This window comes from Anabrus simplex, chromosome 1 (assembly GCF_040414725.1).
Source record: "Anabrus simplex isolate iqAnaSimp1 chromosome 1, ASM4041472v1, whole genome shotgun sequence".
NCBI lineage: Eukaryota > Metazoa > Arthropoda > Insecta > Orthoptera > Tettigoniidae > Anabrus > Anabrus simplex.
In genome coordinates, this window is record NC_090265.1 from 1,580,046,025 (window position 1) to 1,580,062,891 (window position 16,867).

Here is a 16,867-nt window from a genome sequence, read left to right on the forward strand (position 1 = left end):
ACAACCATCGTAGTCACAGGAAAGCGTTCTAGCTCCTCGTCCTCGCCCAGGTTCCATTCCCACTATTGGCAAGAAATGTAGAAAAGTCAGATCTGGAAGGGCATTGACCCTGCGTCGTTATGGCAATTGAGGAGGTACAGTGAGTAGCGGCACCGTTCAGGAAACCAAGAAATTTGGCTGAGAGAAGCAAAGTAACCTCGCTTCATCTATTGGACTCGAGCCAAGCAGCAGCCACCTAGGACGCTAGAAACGTAATTAAGATTGATCTGTCTCTAGGATAGGATCCCAATTACTGTGCCATCTCAAAATCAGTTACATTACCGTCATAATCATAAAGAGAGTTCGGTGAATTTGTTTATTCTCTAGCACTTTAATTATGACCCCTTCAAGATAGTAGGCTTCTATTTGAATAAACATAAGCTCACTGGACAAAGATTAGTCGCCCCTGGAGAAATCATTACAAGCATCACTTAATACCGTGCAACCCCACCTCGGGACTTGATAACTGCCTCGATTCTGCTAGGAATTGAGTCCACAAGGTTGTGCAGGTGTGTCGCATCCATGTTAAGCCATTCGCTGCGGATTTGATCGCACAATTCCACCAATTTGAGGCGATGCTGATGTCGGCGTTTTACCCCTGTTCCAACATGTCCCACAGATTTTCAATGGGATTCAGGTAAGGGTTATTTTCAGCCCATGTGAGATGTAATAGGGTGGGGGAGTGTTCATAATACCAGGCACATATGCGTTCAGCCTGATGAACTTTGCAGTTGTCATCTTGAAAATTTGGGGTATCAATAGCATACTTATCATGCACCCCTATAACATCACAGACCTCCCTCCGGGTTGAACCTGACCTTGCAGACTTCCAGGATGAAATGCTTCATTTGGCCATCGGTGCACTCAACGACGTGCGTCATTGGAATACAGGCAAAAAAGTGATTCGTCAGACCACATTACGTTCCGCCAGTCAGCTACTGTCCATGTTCGATGATTTCTAGCCCATTGAATACGCGCAGCTTTATGTACCTGTATGAGCAATGGCCTCTTGCGAGGTGACCGACTTCTACAGTAATGTTCATTGCACGCAGTTCCTGCCGCAATGTTCTAACAGGTTGGGATAGACCTTCATTCACTGACTGCAGCAATTCCTGTCGGGATTGGAAGCGATTTTGATTCACAAGCCGTGGAACGCTTCTCCGGTCCCTCTCATTCATCATATCTTCCGACCACAATTCTGACGTCGTGTTTCGTGCTCACGTGTAGTACACCACTGCTTGTAGACACATTGAATATTCCGCTGCGAAACACCAACAAATCCAGTAACTTCACGCACTGTATTGCCATGGGCACGGCCAAACACGATTGCTCCTTTCTGCCACTTTGCCACATCCTTACATCTACCCATGTTGACGTAGACTGTCCGCTTGAAAACACAACGTCTGCCTGATCGCTACTGCTTTATGCTCACGTAGAGGCAGTGTGCGTGCGGTTGAGCACGGGACTCGTTTGCTGCGCCATCTGTACAGGCTTAACGATCCATCTGTGCATGAGCACTAGGGTGACTTTATTTGTCCGGTGAGCTTATTACACAATGAACCCGACAGTACTACGTTATACTCGTCACTATCATTTTCTAAAGCAGTTTACTTACCTCCTTCATCTCCTCATAGGTATAAAATAAAATATTTGGTTGATCTCTCAATTTCCAGAAGTCTAGGACATGATCCCAGAATGGGGAATACATGACTGAAATGAGAAAGAAAATACAGTAAAATTAATGTACTAGCAAGGAAGGCTTTCTTCGACGGTCAAAATTATTATGTAAAATTGGAAAATTGAAATGAACATGTTAATTGTTTATATCTGATTAAAAAGGTACACTTTTCATGTTACATACATATCAATTGCACAGAATCATTACAGATATCTTTCTTTATACTAGCACTTTGCCCGCGGCTTCTCTCGCGTCATAGTTATGTCCCATTATAATTTTTATTTCCCATTTTCTTTTGAACGCCACCGAACCAAACGTAAGGCGTCCATCGACTTTCACCTGAACGTAAATGATGTGTTTTTCCGTCCCGTCTTCGGCCGCGGAATTGAAAATTTCACATGTTGTGTAACACTTATAACATACAGAGGTATTTTATTTGTACCGATTATCATTCCGAGTTCGCTTTTAAGTGGGGTTTAAAATTCCCTGTGATCTCGAAATGTAAATATATTAATATTTTTCATTACTTGTCATGTAACAATTTCTTTGCTTGCTTTATGAATGGAATAAATTATTAAATATATTAATAAGCTTAATTAAAAATTAACTTTTAATTATGAAATCAAGGAGCCTCCGTGGCTCAGACGGCAGCGCGTCGGCCTCTCACCGCTGGATACCGTGGTTCAAATCCCGGTCACTCCATGTGAGATTTGTACTGGACAAAGCGGAGGCGGGACAGGTTTTTTATCCGGGTACTCCGGTTTTCCCTGTCATCTTTCATTCCAGCAACACTCTCCATTCTCATTTCATAGCATCTATCACTCATTAATAAATCACTTTGGGAGTGGCGACCCCATCGTACTAATAGCCTATATCTGCTTCATTCATTACATCCCTGACACGGTCATTGACTGGAAAACAGGTTGTAGGTTTTCATTTTCATATGAAATCAAAATACAGAGTTAAAATACAAATATTTGCTGTCGAAATAATTAATAATTTTAAAGGTTTAAAGACACTCATTATAATTAATTATAAAACCTTACCATAAAATAACTTAAATTTGTTAAGCAAACATTAACTTTAATATACCTAATCAATGAATAAGTAGCGTAAAATCGTTCGTTTCACATAGCAACACATAAAAGAAGAATTTTAAGTATAGTTATTCAGTTTAGAACTTCTTTATACACAATATTGGCAGTTCTTCCTTCTGGTGCCAAAAAGACTAAGTTACATGGAGAACTTACTCTGAAACAGGCAACATAATATTGTGTGTGGGAAAAACACTCTTCGCGTAGGTCGATTCGTGCAAATGTTAAACTCTGGCCTTGGAGTTTATTAATCGCCATAGCAAAGCATACTCGAATTGTAAATTGCAGTCTTTTAAACTCAGACGGAGAATCCGATGGTATACGAGTAAGTGGTATTCGTGGAACGAGCACTGATTCTCCTGGAGCACACCCTGTAATAACAGTAGCTTATATTAATTTTTCAAACTCGTCACACGTAATCTAGTGCCATTGCACAACTTAGGTGGTTTGAGGTTACGTAAGAACATTACAGGTTCTCCTACCTTGAAACGTTGTGAGATGGGAATCCTGGATGATTATGGGTGTTTAGGGATTCTACTGGATAATTCACAGCATCGTCCGTTTGTAATACCGTGTCGACTGATTTATACTCTATTTCCTCTGCATCAAAATATGTAAGGAATGCTTTATTTATTTCATTAGTCGTCTCATTTTTTAGTGTGAGAATTGCTCGCTCATATAGCCAGTCCATAGATTTGTCTTTCAGATTAGCGACTTCGGGATGTATATCTTTGAAATAAGACTTCTTGAAGAGTTTTCTACTGCACTTAACCTTCAGGAATCAAAATTTTCCCAACGACTTCTGATAATTCTCTATTTCCGATTTTCAGAAGAAGTTCCAAAAATTCGCCAGGCAAAAGATCACCACTCAAATGGACCCTCATGTTTTTTCTCAAAGTAAGTTTGCGTACTTTAGACCACACCTATGACATTTTTACACATGCCTTTGCCTCGTCAGCACGCGTCCCTCTTGGTATCACTGGTAAAATTTGACGAAAATCTCCAGCGAGTAGCACAATAACTCCACCCAGTATATCTTTGTTACTCTTTAAGTCGTGGAGGGTATTATCGAGAGCCTCAAACCCGCATTTATGGGCCATTGAACTTTCGTCCCAAACAAAGAGTTTACACTCTCGCAAAAGCTCGGCCGTTTTAGATTGTTTAGAACAGGGCCTCTCAAACGCCCAAAATCTCATGCGTGCAAATTGCGGCGCAGAGGTTCTGTACACAGTGCATCGGTTCCACTCGGCTCGGCTCGTACCAACGCTTCGTCTCTGGGCTACACGGCTAAGCTCGGCTCAACTCGGCTCGAATTTGGAGCGCTACGGAGCAAGTGAGGAAGAGGGAGACAGGGGCAGCGAGCGAGACAGGCTTGGGGAAAGAGAGAGACATCGCTATTGCTCCAAATCGAGGAGTGGGGGTCCGCACTCTGAGCAACCAAGCGAAGTCGTCTTTTGAACCGTGCACAGTGCATGCACCCTGAGAAGCCCTGGTTTAGAACTTTTAGCATACAAATACGTAAGAGAGCTGACGGCAGAACACGGCGCCAGGATAAAAATCAGCTGATGTTGGGCACCTAGGGTGAATATGCTCGGGCTGTTGGCGTAAGCGGGAAATTTCAAGTCATCTTTATCGATATACGAGGATTTTTCTATATATCTGTAATATTTTACAAACATATAAAAGCACGTATTTTAGTAAATGTGATAAGTGGAGTACGCCAATTTGAAGGAATATAGCAAAAATGGGTCATATCTTGCGTTGCTCACAATTATAGTCAGAGATTTGAAAAGGGGAGTAAGGTGTCTTTTCACAGGTAACTATTAAAATCTGTAACTGAAAAGACACTGACATGATTATATACCGTACCTAGGCTGCCAGGGAAAGAGAGTATGTCACAAAATGAATTGCCCTCTTCTCCTTTATATGTACTTTAACATATTTACTTGTACCATTAGGACCAAATGAAGTATTGTACATAATTTATAGTTATAGTTCGGACTTATACTCCTTAGACCAAAGGCCGAAATCCCTTCCAGACCTCACATTGTGGACTTATCTTAATTTGAACATGTTCTAAATATACTCCTGGACCTCACAGCACAGCTGTAAGTCGCGCACCATGACTGTGCGGCAGAGCCGGATATCCGGAGATAGAAGGTTCGAATCTCGGTCCTCACAGTGGCCACCCTGGGAGTGGTTTTCAAGGGATTTCCCCACACTCCTTCCATCAAAATGCCGGGATGGTACCTTTTGTGAAGTCTAGGGACACCTATCCCAATCCTAGACCCTAGAAACTAGTTATACACACTAGATTATCACACAAATTCAACAAACACATAATGATGACCAATATGTCCCAAGACCCTCAAATGAATTAACAACAACATTTATTTAATGTGAGATGGCCGGGCTGAGTTTCTCAGTATGTTGAAGCGCCGGCCTTCTGAACCTAACTTGTCAGGTTCGATCCTGGCTCAGTCCGGTGGTATTTGAAGGTGCTCGAATATGCCAGCCCCGTGTCGGTAGATTTACTGGCACGTAAGGGACTCCTTGGGACAATATTGTCAATACATGCAGTTCTCACGTTTTCACAACTTTTCTAGAGAAGAATGGTGCATGACTTACATATAAATATCTGTTTCCTGCATTGTATCATACATTTATTGGCTGGTTGTTTTGGTGAGTTATAGCCTAAATGGCTTCCTGTCTTTCATCATATGGTAAATTATGTTACATTTTTAAGGATAGTTTTCCGAATTGTACATCTCATTAGGCTTCATTAACTCAGTTATAGTTCGATATAGCCTGAGCATTTAGAAGTGTTGGACGGCTTGTGGTGTGTGTGCTCTTTATATTTGATAGTGGCTGATAACCTAGATCTAAGGTTGTTGTGTGTGCGTTCCTGCAAGATAGTGGCTGATAACCTAAATATTACAATAATTACAAACATGCGAAACTGTATTGCGAAAGTCTGTGAATAAGTGTGATAGTGGTGGTGATAGCTGTTCTAAGGGTGATAACATTGAGATAATCAGTTGCATGATTAGTAATTTCAAATTTTTTGACGATAATTATTCTAGGTGTAATGGGGCCGATTGCGTAATTATCGGCCACGTTTCTCGATGTGTAACCAACAAAATATCAGCATTATTAGAAATGTAGGTTATTGGTATGTTTTTTCGAGTTTATTATTTCCACAACTGTAAAAGTATTTTAATAATAGCTAGTTTAGACAAATATTACGAAGAAAATTCAACTTTTTAAAATAGGAGACAAGTAACTAGAGTGAGTTAACCACGTAAGGCCTAATCACGCCACCGTATCCTCAACTGATGAGTAAACACATCCCAATATCACACATATATAATGATAATAATAATGTTATTTGTTTTACGTCCCACTAACTACTTTTTAAGGTCTTCGGAGACGCCGAGGTGCCGGAATTTAGTCCCGCGGGAGTTCTTTAACGTGCCAGTAAATCTACCGACACGGGGCTGTCGTATTTGAGCACCTTCAAATACCACCGGACTGAGCCAGGATCGAACCTGCCAAGTTGGGGTTAGAAGGCCAGCGTCTTAACCGTCTGAGCCACTCAGTCCGGCATATATAATGATACTTAACACTTTTCATACTGAAAGGAAAAGATATATTCCGAGGGAATTGCATTTATTACCAACTTTAATAGTTTAAATAAATTAATCATAAGGAGCGTACTTAAGTCGGGGTTTAAAAACACTCCGTAATGCTCTTCTTAAGAAATACCACCTTGTTTAGCCATACATCAGCTGATCGCTCAGAGTTCGATGTTAGTGCCACGCTTGGCCGATAGAAACATAGGGAGCGCCCCCTCTACCTGTTTGTATGCTCGAAGGTTTAGAAATATAACAGATGGGAGTCTCAGTGCGAGTAAGATTAAGAGGCAGCTTGAAGGCGCTGTTTGACCTCCCTACTGTAATGTTGCGGCGATCCCAAACGATGCGGCAGCTACAGCAATGTTTCTAGTAATTCTGACATTTGCCAATAGCAAATTTGTAAGGAATATTTTTCCTGTACCGCCTGGAGCATCTAAGAAGAAGATTTTTCCTCGTTCATACAATATGCTACTCAGGGTTTTACGATATACTGCAAATTGGTCTGTAGTTAAAGATTTTCCGCTGGTAGTTATCAATCGTTCCAAAGATTGAATATCATAATTGGTTTCCTTTAACTATTCTCTGTTTTCTTCATTTCCTAACCATACGGGTTGATGTAAGCCATACTGATTTAAGTTCTGTCCTCCTACAGATAACATTGCGTCTTCGATTAATAATAGACATTGGTCGTATACTTCACTGCGATTTAGAGTACAATCTTCCACCTGCTTTTCTGTTTGCCATACGATGTTCTCTGACAAAAAAGTCTTTGAACTTTTCCCAAAGATTAACGGGATAAGAAATTTGACAAAATGCTACCATAATAACGAAATTTCACGTAATTTATAAGGAGATTTATTCAAATCCGCTTCTTCAAGAGTTAACTCCCAATGTCTCTCATTTTCTAATAATCCCAGAGCTTTACATGAAGTTTGAAATGTAGGATGTAGGACACCATCCACAGGTTTTTTTGTTTTCTTTTTTTGCTAGGGACTTTACGTCGCGCCGACACAGATTGGTCTTATGGCGACGATGGGATAGGAAAGGCCTAGGAGTTGGAAGGAAGCGGCCGTGGCTTTAATTAAGGTACAGCCCCAGCATTTGCCTGGTGTGAAAATGGGAAACCACGGAAAACTATTTTCAGGGTTGCCGATGGTGGGATTCGAACCTACTATCTCCCGGATGCAAGCTCACAGCCGCGCGCCTCTACGCGCACGGCCAACTCGCCCGGTCCACAGGTTTTAATGAGGAAAGCGATGTTGGTCCTCGAACTTCGTGAAGGAAAAGTCGGAGGTGGTAGCATTCAGTAGGCCTATTATTTCTATGAGTAGTATATAACCTTACTAATGCAGACTTTCTTTAACTCCTGTCCAACCTTCAACGTCCTCGCCTCGTTTTCTTCCTACGAATTTATTGTTCTGCCATATATAGTATGATGGAAGCTCATGGTACAGGAAGTTTTTGCAAAATAATCCGTATCACATAAATCGAAGAAAGCCAAACGAGTCGGTTTTGGAGGAATCATGACTTTTTCTGTCACATTATCCGAAGTGAAATAGACACGTTGCCCCTTCTCAAGATGTACATCGATATGGAGAACTGTAGGATGTCTTTCATGAATAAGAAATCCCAGAAGTCGCCACACTGCCTCTGAGCTACTAATATACCTTCCTCTTTCATATAATTTTACCTCATCAATTGCTTCATTTTGTAGTGAGAAACCTGCTTGGTCGCAGCCTTGTATTAAATTTTACCTATGATAACAATGACATTTACAATAAGATACAAAAGTTGAAAACTAGAAAAGCGGCTGGAATTGATCAGATTTCTGGGGATATACTAAAGACAATGGGTTGGGATATAGTACCATATCTGAAGTACTTATTTGATTATTGTTTGGTCGGAGGAGCTATACCAGATGAATGGAGAGTTGCTATAGTAGCCCCTGTGTATAAAGGAAAGGGTGATAGACATTAAGCTGAAAATTACAGGCCAGTAAGTTTGACATGCATTGTATGTAAGCTTTGGGAAGGCATTCTTTCTGATTATATTAGACATGTTTGTGAAATTAATAACTGGTTCGATAGAAGGCAGTTCGGTTTTAGGAAAGGTTATTCCACTGAAGCTCAACTTGTAGGATTCCAGCAAGATATAGCAGATATTTTGGATTCTGGAGGTCAAATGGACTGTATCGCGACTGACCTGTCTAAAGCATTTGATAGGGTGGATCATGGGAGACTACTGGCAAAAATGAGCGCAATTGGACTAGACAAAAGAGTGACTGAATGGGTTGCTATATTTCTAGAAAATGGATCTCAGAGAATTAGAGTAGGTGAAGCTTTATCTGACCCTGCACTAATTAAGAGGGGAATTCCTCAAGGCAGTAATATTGGACCCTTATGTTTTCTTATATATATAAATGATATATGTAAAGGAGTGGAATCGGAGGTAAGGCTTTTTGCGGATGATGTTATTCTCTATAGAGTGATAAATAAGTTACAAGATTGTGAGCAACTGCAACGTGACCTCGAAAATGTTGTGTGATGGACAGCAGGCAATTGTATGTTGATAAACGGGGTTAAAAGTCAGGTTGTGAGTTTCACAAATAGGAAAAGTCCTCTCAGTTTTAATTACTGCGTTGATGGGGTGAAAGTTCCTTTTGGGGATCATTGTAGGTATCTGGGTGTTAATATAAGGAAAGATCTTCATTGGGGTAATCACATAAATGGGATTGTAAATAAAGGGTACAGATCTCTGCACATGGTTATGAGGGTGTTTAGGGGTTGTAGTAAGGATGTAAAGGAGAGGGCATATAAGTCGCTGGTAAGACCCCAACTAGAGTATGGTTCCAGTGTATGGGACCCTCACCAGGATTACCTGATTCAAGAACTGGAAAAAATCCAAAGGAAAGCAGCTCGATTTGTTCTGGGTGATTTCCGACAAAAGAGTAGCGTTACAAAAATGTTGCTAAGTTTGGGTTGGGAAGAATTGAGAGAAAGAAGAAGAGCTGCTCGACTAAGTGGTATGTTCCGAGCTGTCAGCGGAGAGATGGCGTGGAATGACATTAGTAGACGAATAAGTTTGAGTGGCGTTTATAAAATTAGGAAAGATCACAATATGAAGATAAAGTTGGAATTTAAGAGGACAAACTGGGGCAAATATTCATTTATAGGAAGGGGAGTTAGGGATAGGAATAACTTACCAAGGGAGACGTTCAATAAATTTCCAATTTCTTTGAAATAATTTAGGAAAAGGCTAGGAAAGCAACAGATAGGGAATCTGCCACCTGGGCGACTGCCCTAAATGCATATCAATATTCATTCATTCATTCGTTGTTGATTTACTTACATGAATATTTAACCTACTTAATATATCTGCTGTGTTCTACATTAACGCGAGCTTTTAATATGCGAGATAAAAAAGGATTGAATGGAACTACCCATCTATTGTCAAGGTCTACACCGTTGACCTGGACAGTGAATCCTCCATCTTGTGGAGCCAATCTTTGATACAATGGATAACAGTCATGGCCAGTTTGTGTTTGACGAAGAAGGGGTCGTGGGTATCTCTTACTGCAACGTCCATCTTTCATGCAAGATGCATTAGGATTCAGACTACCGCAAGGTCCATGAAACATGGTAGACTTGATAATATCGTGTAAAGTAGAATCTTTATTTGGATCAGGAATTTCGGCACAAATGATGTCATCGATCTTGTTATACGGTATGCTTTTCACCAACCACAGTAATATATGAATGCGAGGTAATCCACGTCTCTGCCATTCTACTGAGTACATGTAACAACGCACATTACCGAAAATTCCTGCTTTATTGATAAGGTCCATTAGTTTTCTCACCTTCAATCGGAATACCCCAGAAATGATATTGTGACGATTGTAGTTCTTTTGCCCTTTCTAGATTGCTTCCGAAATTTCAATCCATTTGGGATTGCACGTAAAAGTCATAAAAAGATCAAGACTTCCGTAATGACTTAAGTATGTAATTGCATCTCGCGTGCGTTCGTGCGTGTATCGAGGTCCTCCGCTAAAAGATGAAGGCAGAATTACTCTTTGTCCCAGTTGATCGGCACTTACATCTTTCCTGCTTACTGTATCTTGTGTCACTCAATTAAGTTACGGGTTTGTTAAACTTGAAGTTTGCCGGGCGAGCTGACCGTGCTGTTACGGGCGCGCAGCTGTGAGCTTGCATCCGGGTCCCACTGTCGGCAGCCCTGAAGATGGTTTTCCGTGGTTTCCCATTTTCACACCAGGCAAATGCCGGGACTGTACCTTAATTAAGGCCACGGCCGCTTCCTTCCACTTCCTAGGCCTTTCCCATCCCATCGTCGCCATAAGACATATCTGTGTCGGTGCGACGTAAAGCAAATAGCAAAAAATAGCATCTCTTTAATGAATATAATTTTCTGATTTTAGCTGCTTTTGATTGTTGCGTATGAAATTTGGCCGCTCATACATATCAACTAAATATTGATTTAACAAAGCACCAAACCGGAGTAAATTACCTTCGTCCTCTCGCATCATTATAATAGCTCGCCGCTGATGCCTTTTTCTTCAAAAAATTATTTTCATGAGCATCACGTTGAGGAATATTTATTGAATAGCCATCTTCACCATAACAAAATATCATAGGATATTGAAGTGCATCATGAATTTCACTGATACGTTTGAGTTTATCATTGCGACTCTGAATAATTATGTCTCGTTTCTGAAATTGTTCGCCAACGATTACTAAAGCAACCTCATTAGATGTTGGAGCATTACATCGTCCACTGCGATCGTCAATCAGCTTTCTGTTCGCTTGAATAACTACCTTGAAATCCTGAAGGCACCTTCTCAAGAGTTGTTTTCAAGTTCTTGACATAACAGTTAACATCATGAAGCATTTTCAACTGTTTAATCATAGCCGGCTTAACTACTGATATCTTAGAGCATCATATTAATGCTTCTCTTTCATCTTCACCAGTGGCGTATCCTGGAACCTCCACTGAGGCATGCAACTAGTAACCATGCAGTTAACACAATGTATTAAGTAAATTTCAATTCTACTCACCCTAATTACATGTAGGTGAACTCGAGCCAAACAGTTTTACTGTAAGTTTCTGGATTGAACGTGCGTACATAATTCTTGTTTTCTGTTTTTAAATTTACGAGGGTCCGCCTCTGTGGTGTAGTGGTTAGTGTGATTAGCTGCCACCCCCGGAGGCCCGGGTTCGATTCCCGGCTCTGCTGGAACGGGGTCCACTCAGCCTCGGGAGGTCAACTGAGTAGAGGTGGGTTCGATTCCCACCTCAGCCATCCTCGAAGTGGTTTTCCGTGGTTTCCCACTTCTCCAGGCAAATGCCGGGAAGGTACATAACTTCAGGCCACGGCCGCTTCCTTCCCTCTTCCTTGTCTATCCCTTCCAATCTTCCCATCCCCCGCAAGGCCCCTGTTCAGCATAGCAGGTGAGGCAGCCTGGGCGAGGTACTGGTCATCCTCCCCAGTTTTATCCCCCGACCCAGAGTCTGAAGCTCCAGTACACTGCCCTTGAGGCGGTAGAGGTGCGATCCCTCGCTGAGTCCGAGGGAAAAGCCAACCCTGGAGGGTAAACAGATTAAGAAGAAGGAGAAGAAGAAGAAGAAGAAGAAGAAGAAGAAGAAGAAGAAATTTACGAGGGAAGGTAGAGGTCTCCCGGCTTTAACTATTTGAATCTTTTCATCAAACGAACGGCCAGTAAATGGCTTTTCAAACTGATTTACAATTATATCCGTTTTAGACTCATCCATCGTTAATACCACATGTGCGCAAAATATAACAAAACACCGAAAACACAATGAATTAACTCACTAGTTAGCCACAACTCAAGCACTGGAGGTAAGTCACCCCAGTGGCATTGGTCAGTTTCGTCACACTGGGTTCTCGCCGGGGGGTAAAGATGCCGACTTTCTCCAAGTTGCTAACAGATGGCAGACGGTAGCACGGGTATGGGGTGACAAATTCTGACCAAGTTTCAATTGCAGCGACATCGTTCGGAGGGTTTCAGAACTACGTCTGCCACTGAATGCAATTTTAAGATTGAATGCCTTTCATCCTTAACTCCTGCATTCGCTGTCTCTTCCTTCCTAGGTAAAGGTGTACAAATTGTACTTCAGGCTTGCCTGCCCCAAGCTGCTCTGCAACAAGCAAAGCAGCTTAGCTTGAGAGTCAGCGAAGCAAGAGTGCACGCGTACTGAGCGCGCTAGTCATAGCAAACCAAAACCTGGGTTTCCCTAAGCCTGACAGGTTGCCTGGGACCCATTCGGACTGCCGGACTTGACAATAGTGAACGTGAAGTTTGCTATCGATGTGACGTGAATGTGCCGTTATATGTTAGTGTAGCTACGTATTCCGTCGAGTGCAGCTCTGTTGTAGTTCGAGGTGCAACCAGCAGGAAAATGAACAAGTCAACCGTAAAGGAAATCGAAGAAAAATTAAAAAGTGGTGAATTTATTCTAGCAACAAAACAGGACTCAAGTCTAGCATGGGGAAAATTTTCATGTGTTTATGAACAGGTGTCAAATAAGCCAGTAGGTTACTCGCAATGCAATATTTGCAAAAAGCTACTCAGCACCCATTCAGGGACCTCAAGTATGTTGTGACATGCCTGCAAATTTGACCCAAATGTTCCACAGTCTAAAAATATTTTGAAAGAGGACAAGGACTTGGTGAATGACAAGTGCGTGGAAATGTGCGCCAAGGACTTGAGACCGTTTACAACTATTGAGGGTGAAGGATTTTTAAATTTAGGGCAAACGCTGATAGAAATGGGCAAAATGTATGGCTCAATGGATATTAAAAATATTATACCCTCTCGAGTCACAGTTGCTAGGAAGGTACAAACTTTCGCGGACAATGTGCGCAGTAAAACGCTTCCCGACATAGTACATGCTATTAAATCTGGTATCTGTGCGAGTACCACTGACCTGTGGACAGATAATTACAAGGGTGTGCACTGTCACAATGCACTATATAAATGCAGATAAGTATATATTAATAAGTATAAGTATATATTAATAATAAGTATATATTAAGTATAAGTATATATTAATGTGTTCGGCCTTCCCTGACTGTCCAAAAACTGGTGAAAATATTCGCAGTGAATTTGAAGATCGTTTGAAAGGACATGGCGTTTCTCATGAAGATATTTGCAAAATTACATTTTTTGTAACAGACCAGGCCCTCAGCATATACAAACGTCTTTCATGCATGGCTCATATTATTAATACGGTCTTTAAGCATGTTCTGAGCGAACCCTTTTTGAAAGAAAGTGTTCCTAATGTGTTAGCTGTTATCCATTCAGTGAAATCTCTGGTTTCGTACTTTAAGAGAAGAGGCCTATGTGTGAGGTTACAATCATCTTTGAAACCGTATGTATCTACTCGGTGGAACAGTTATTTTGACATGCTGCAATCAGTTCACTCCCAGATAGATGCTGTGAGAACTGTTTTAGAGAAGGAGGGTGCCTCTAATAAAATGCTCGGTTATGATCAGGACATTACTGGCCTGCTTATAACATTTCTTAAGCCATTTAAGAAAGCCACAATTGATCTTGAGGGTGATGAGGAGCCGACTTTACATCTGGTCCTTCCGTGTTTTTATGCCTTAAAACCCCATTGTACTCCACAGGATGACGATGAACAGGTAATATTTCCTTTCTTTTAAATTTTAATACGAGTCTCCTGATATATCAATGTAAAAATGTTTCCATACTAAATGAATTTTCAGTACTTGAAGCTTTTGAAACAAACCGGTGGTGTCTTCCTGGAGCAGAAAATGGAAGGCACTATGTTACACAAAATTGCAACATTTTTGGTGCCTAAATATCGCACATTAAAGAAACTAAATGCAGTAGAACAAATGTCTGTTTTTGAGGCAGCTCGACAAATGTGTGCTGAAGGTAAGATTCTGTGGTTATTTCTTCTTCATTATTATTATTATTATTATTATTATTATTAATATTATTGTTGTACCTATGTAAATTGGATATTTTTAATATTCTAACATTAGCATTAAATATCAATAACTTGGGCATACATATTTTCAGAGCAGCTACCCAATCAAAATAGACAAGAAGTCCCATCTTCTTCAAATGAAGAAAATTCAGTGCAACGTAAGAAAGCGAAATTTGACGATTGGGCAGAAAATTCGCCAATGATACATGATGAGGTCAGTAGGTACTTGCAAGAAGGGTTTATTAGTGACGAAAATATACTGCGGTGGTGGAAGAATAATTCGCACAGACTGCCCCGACTTGCTTGTGTAGCGGAAAGAGTGCTTAACATACCCGCTACGAGTGCCTCCAGCGAGAGGGTCTTCAGCTGCTCCGGAAATTTAATCAGCGAAAAACGTTCCCGTCTTGATACGCAAAGACTTAATGACCTCATAGTAATACACACAAACGATAATGTGTCCATGTATTAAATAGTGGTATGCAGTATGCACAGTATGAGGCGACCACAAACTAAGATAGCAAGTGGTAAAATTACACTTCTAAAATGATTAGTTTTGTAATTATTTATTTTGGTTTTGTGGGGAAGGGGTTTCTAAATTATTAAATGTATTTCAAAAAGTTATCTATATAATTAATATTTTAAAGATATTTATGACCTGTGCCTGCGTTATGTATATCTTTGCTTCTAATTTTCTCGAATTATAAATAATATATTATTTTTATGGTCATATTTCCATAAACTGCCATTGTGTTTATTTAAATATTCAAATATTTTTGTTCAGAGAACCTACGTTTTATTAAGTAACTATTTTTGACAGAAATAAATATTATTTGTTAATTAGTTACATAAGACGTCTGAATTACGAAATAACTTTGTAATGATTAACATAATACTAAATAACCATATAAAATAATATTTGTGTTGACGAATCCTATATAAATTCTGGCATGTAACAACCCCTTTCCTGTCTGCATTCACGCGAATCTCACATCAGCACAATGAACGAGCAAACATAGATTAACGCAGCAGGAAGAAGAAAGCAAGCAAGCAAGCTAACCTGTGGCCTGCCCAAGTTGGGCTGAGCTTGACCTGGCCAGGAGTGCAGCAGCCTGCCTGTATTGTTGTTTACGTGCGGCTAGCTTGCTTGCCTGCTCTCCAGGCAAGCATGGGCAAGTTAAATGCGGAGTTTGTACACCTCTAGAGTGGAGTAGACGGCGAGACTACACCAGCACCACACGTAGTCAAGCAACGGAACCAATACAGCTGCGCGGACCTTTTGAACTTCTGAGAGATGAAATCGTTAATATTTGACTTGAAACAACCTAAAATCGTACATCAGACAGTTCTTTGTGTTATCATAACGCATGCAATGAATGCCTTGCATTCAAGGAGTATACGCCCCTGATCTTCACCAACAAAGTAAAACTGCAAAAATCCAGAATCTTGATGAGCAGTTGGGAGTAGACTGCCTACGGAATGATAAATTTGACCTTGTACTTTGAAAGTTGGCAAAAAGCCGTCTTGAATGACTTGTTTAGCACCAAAAGATGTCATTTGAAAACAGCTATTATATTTTCTAATTCAATCCAAAAAATGGCCATGATCTGGATGGGCACCCATTAGTAAACTGTACAATGGTTCAGGTGGAGATTGGAGTGGAGGCAGCTGAACTTTGTCAGAATCGCAGCACATGCCTGGTATTTCATCTTTACACTTGAGAGCATTGCAGACTTGGCATTTAAGGATCATTGTACCAATAGTTATCAAACTGTGATCATCGTAATTAATTTCAGGATCATAAGACATCCCGGGACGAAACTTAATTTTCTATGCACGCAATCGTCTTTCTTTTCGGACCCCAGGGTGATATTGCTCTTATTGCGCTTGAATTGTCCTGTGATTTTCGCGATTATTTTGCGGGTATGTAGCTGCCACTGGTCTATGAAAATCAAGATCATTTTGCTGGTATGTAGCCGCCGCTGCTCTATGAACCACGGGATTATTTTCTGGTATATCGATGCCACTGCTCTATGAACCTTGGTATTATTCTTCTGGTACGTTACTGCCACTACCCTATGAACCTTGGGATTATTCTTCTGGTACGTGTCTGCTGCTGCTCTATGGACTTCGGGATTTTTTTGGTATTTACTTGCAGCAATGGTATGTGCTAAAAGATTATTATGTAAAATCGTAGCTGCTACTTTTTAAATATTTTTTTCGTAGCATTTGTGTATCGATTACGACGTTTTTTGGATACTTTTCTAACAACGAATAAAGCACTTGTTTCTTCGCACAGCAATGGATATACTTCAAAACGTCCGTTAGAAAGAATACCAGTAAATCGCAATCTTTTTACGGTATTAGCTTCATCACCAAATGTCCAGTATAACTTTTCATCACGAATGGAAATATTTTGCCTGCTTCCGTCAACT

At 40.6% G+C, this 16,867-nt stretch overlaps 1 protein-coding gene across 1 annotated transcript in view; it reads right to left on the reverse strand.

Moving 5' to 3' along the window:
* LOC136858559 (luciferin sulfotransferase) overlaps positions 1–16,867 on the reverse strand; it is a 98,333-nt gene that overhangs the window by 4,469 nt on the left and 76,997 nt on the right. Inside the window, exon 6 of the mRNA XM_068225603.1 lies at positions 1,655–1,749. Coding sequence (XP_068081704.1) covers positions 1,655–1,749 — 95 coding nt within the window. The remainder of the gene's footprint in view (positions 1–1,654; positions 1,750–16,867) is intronic.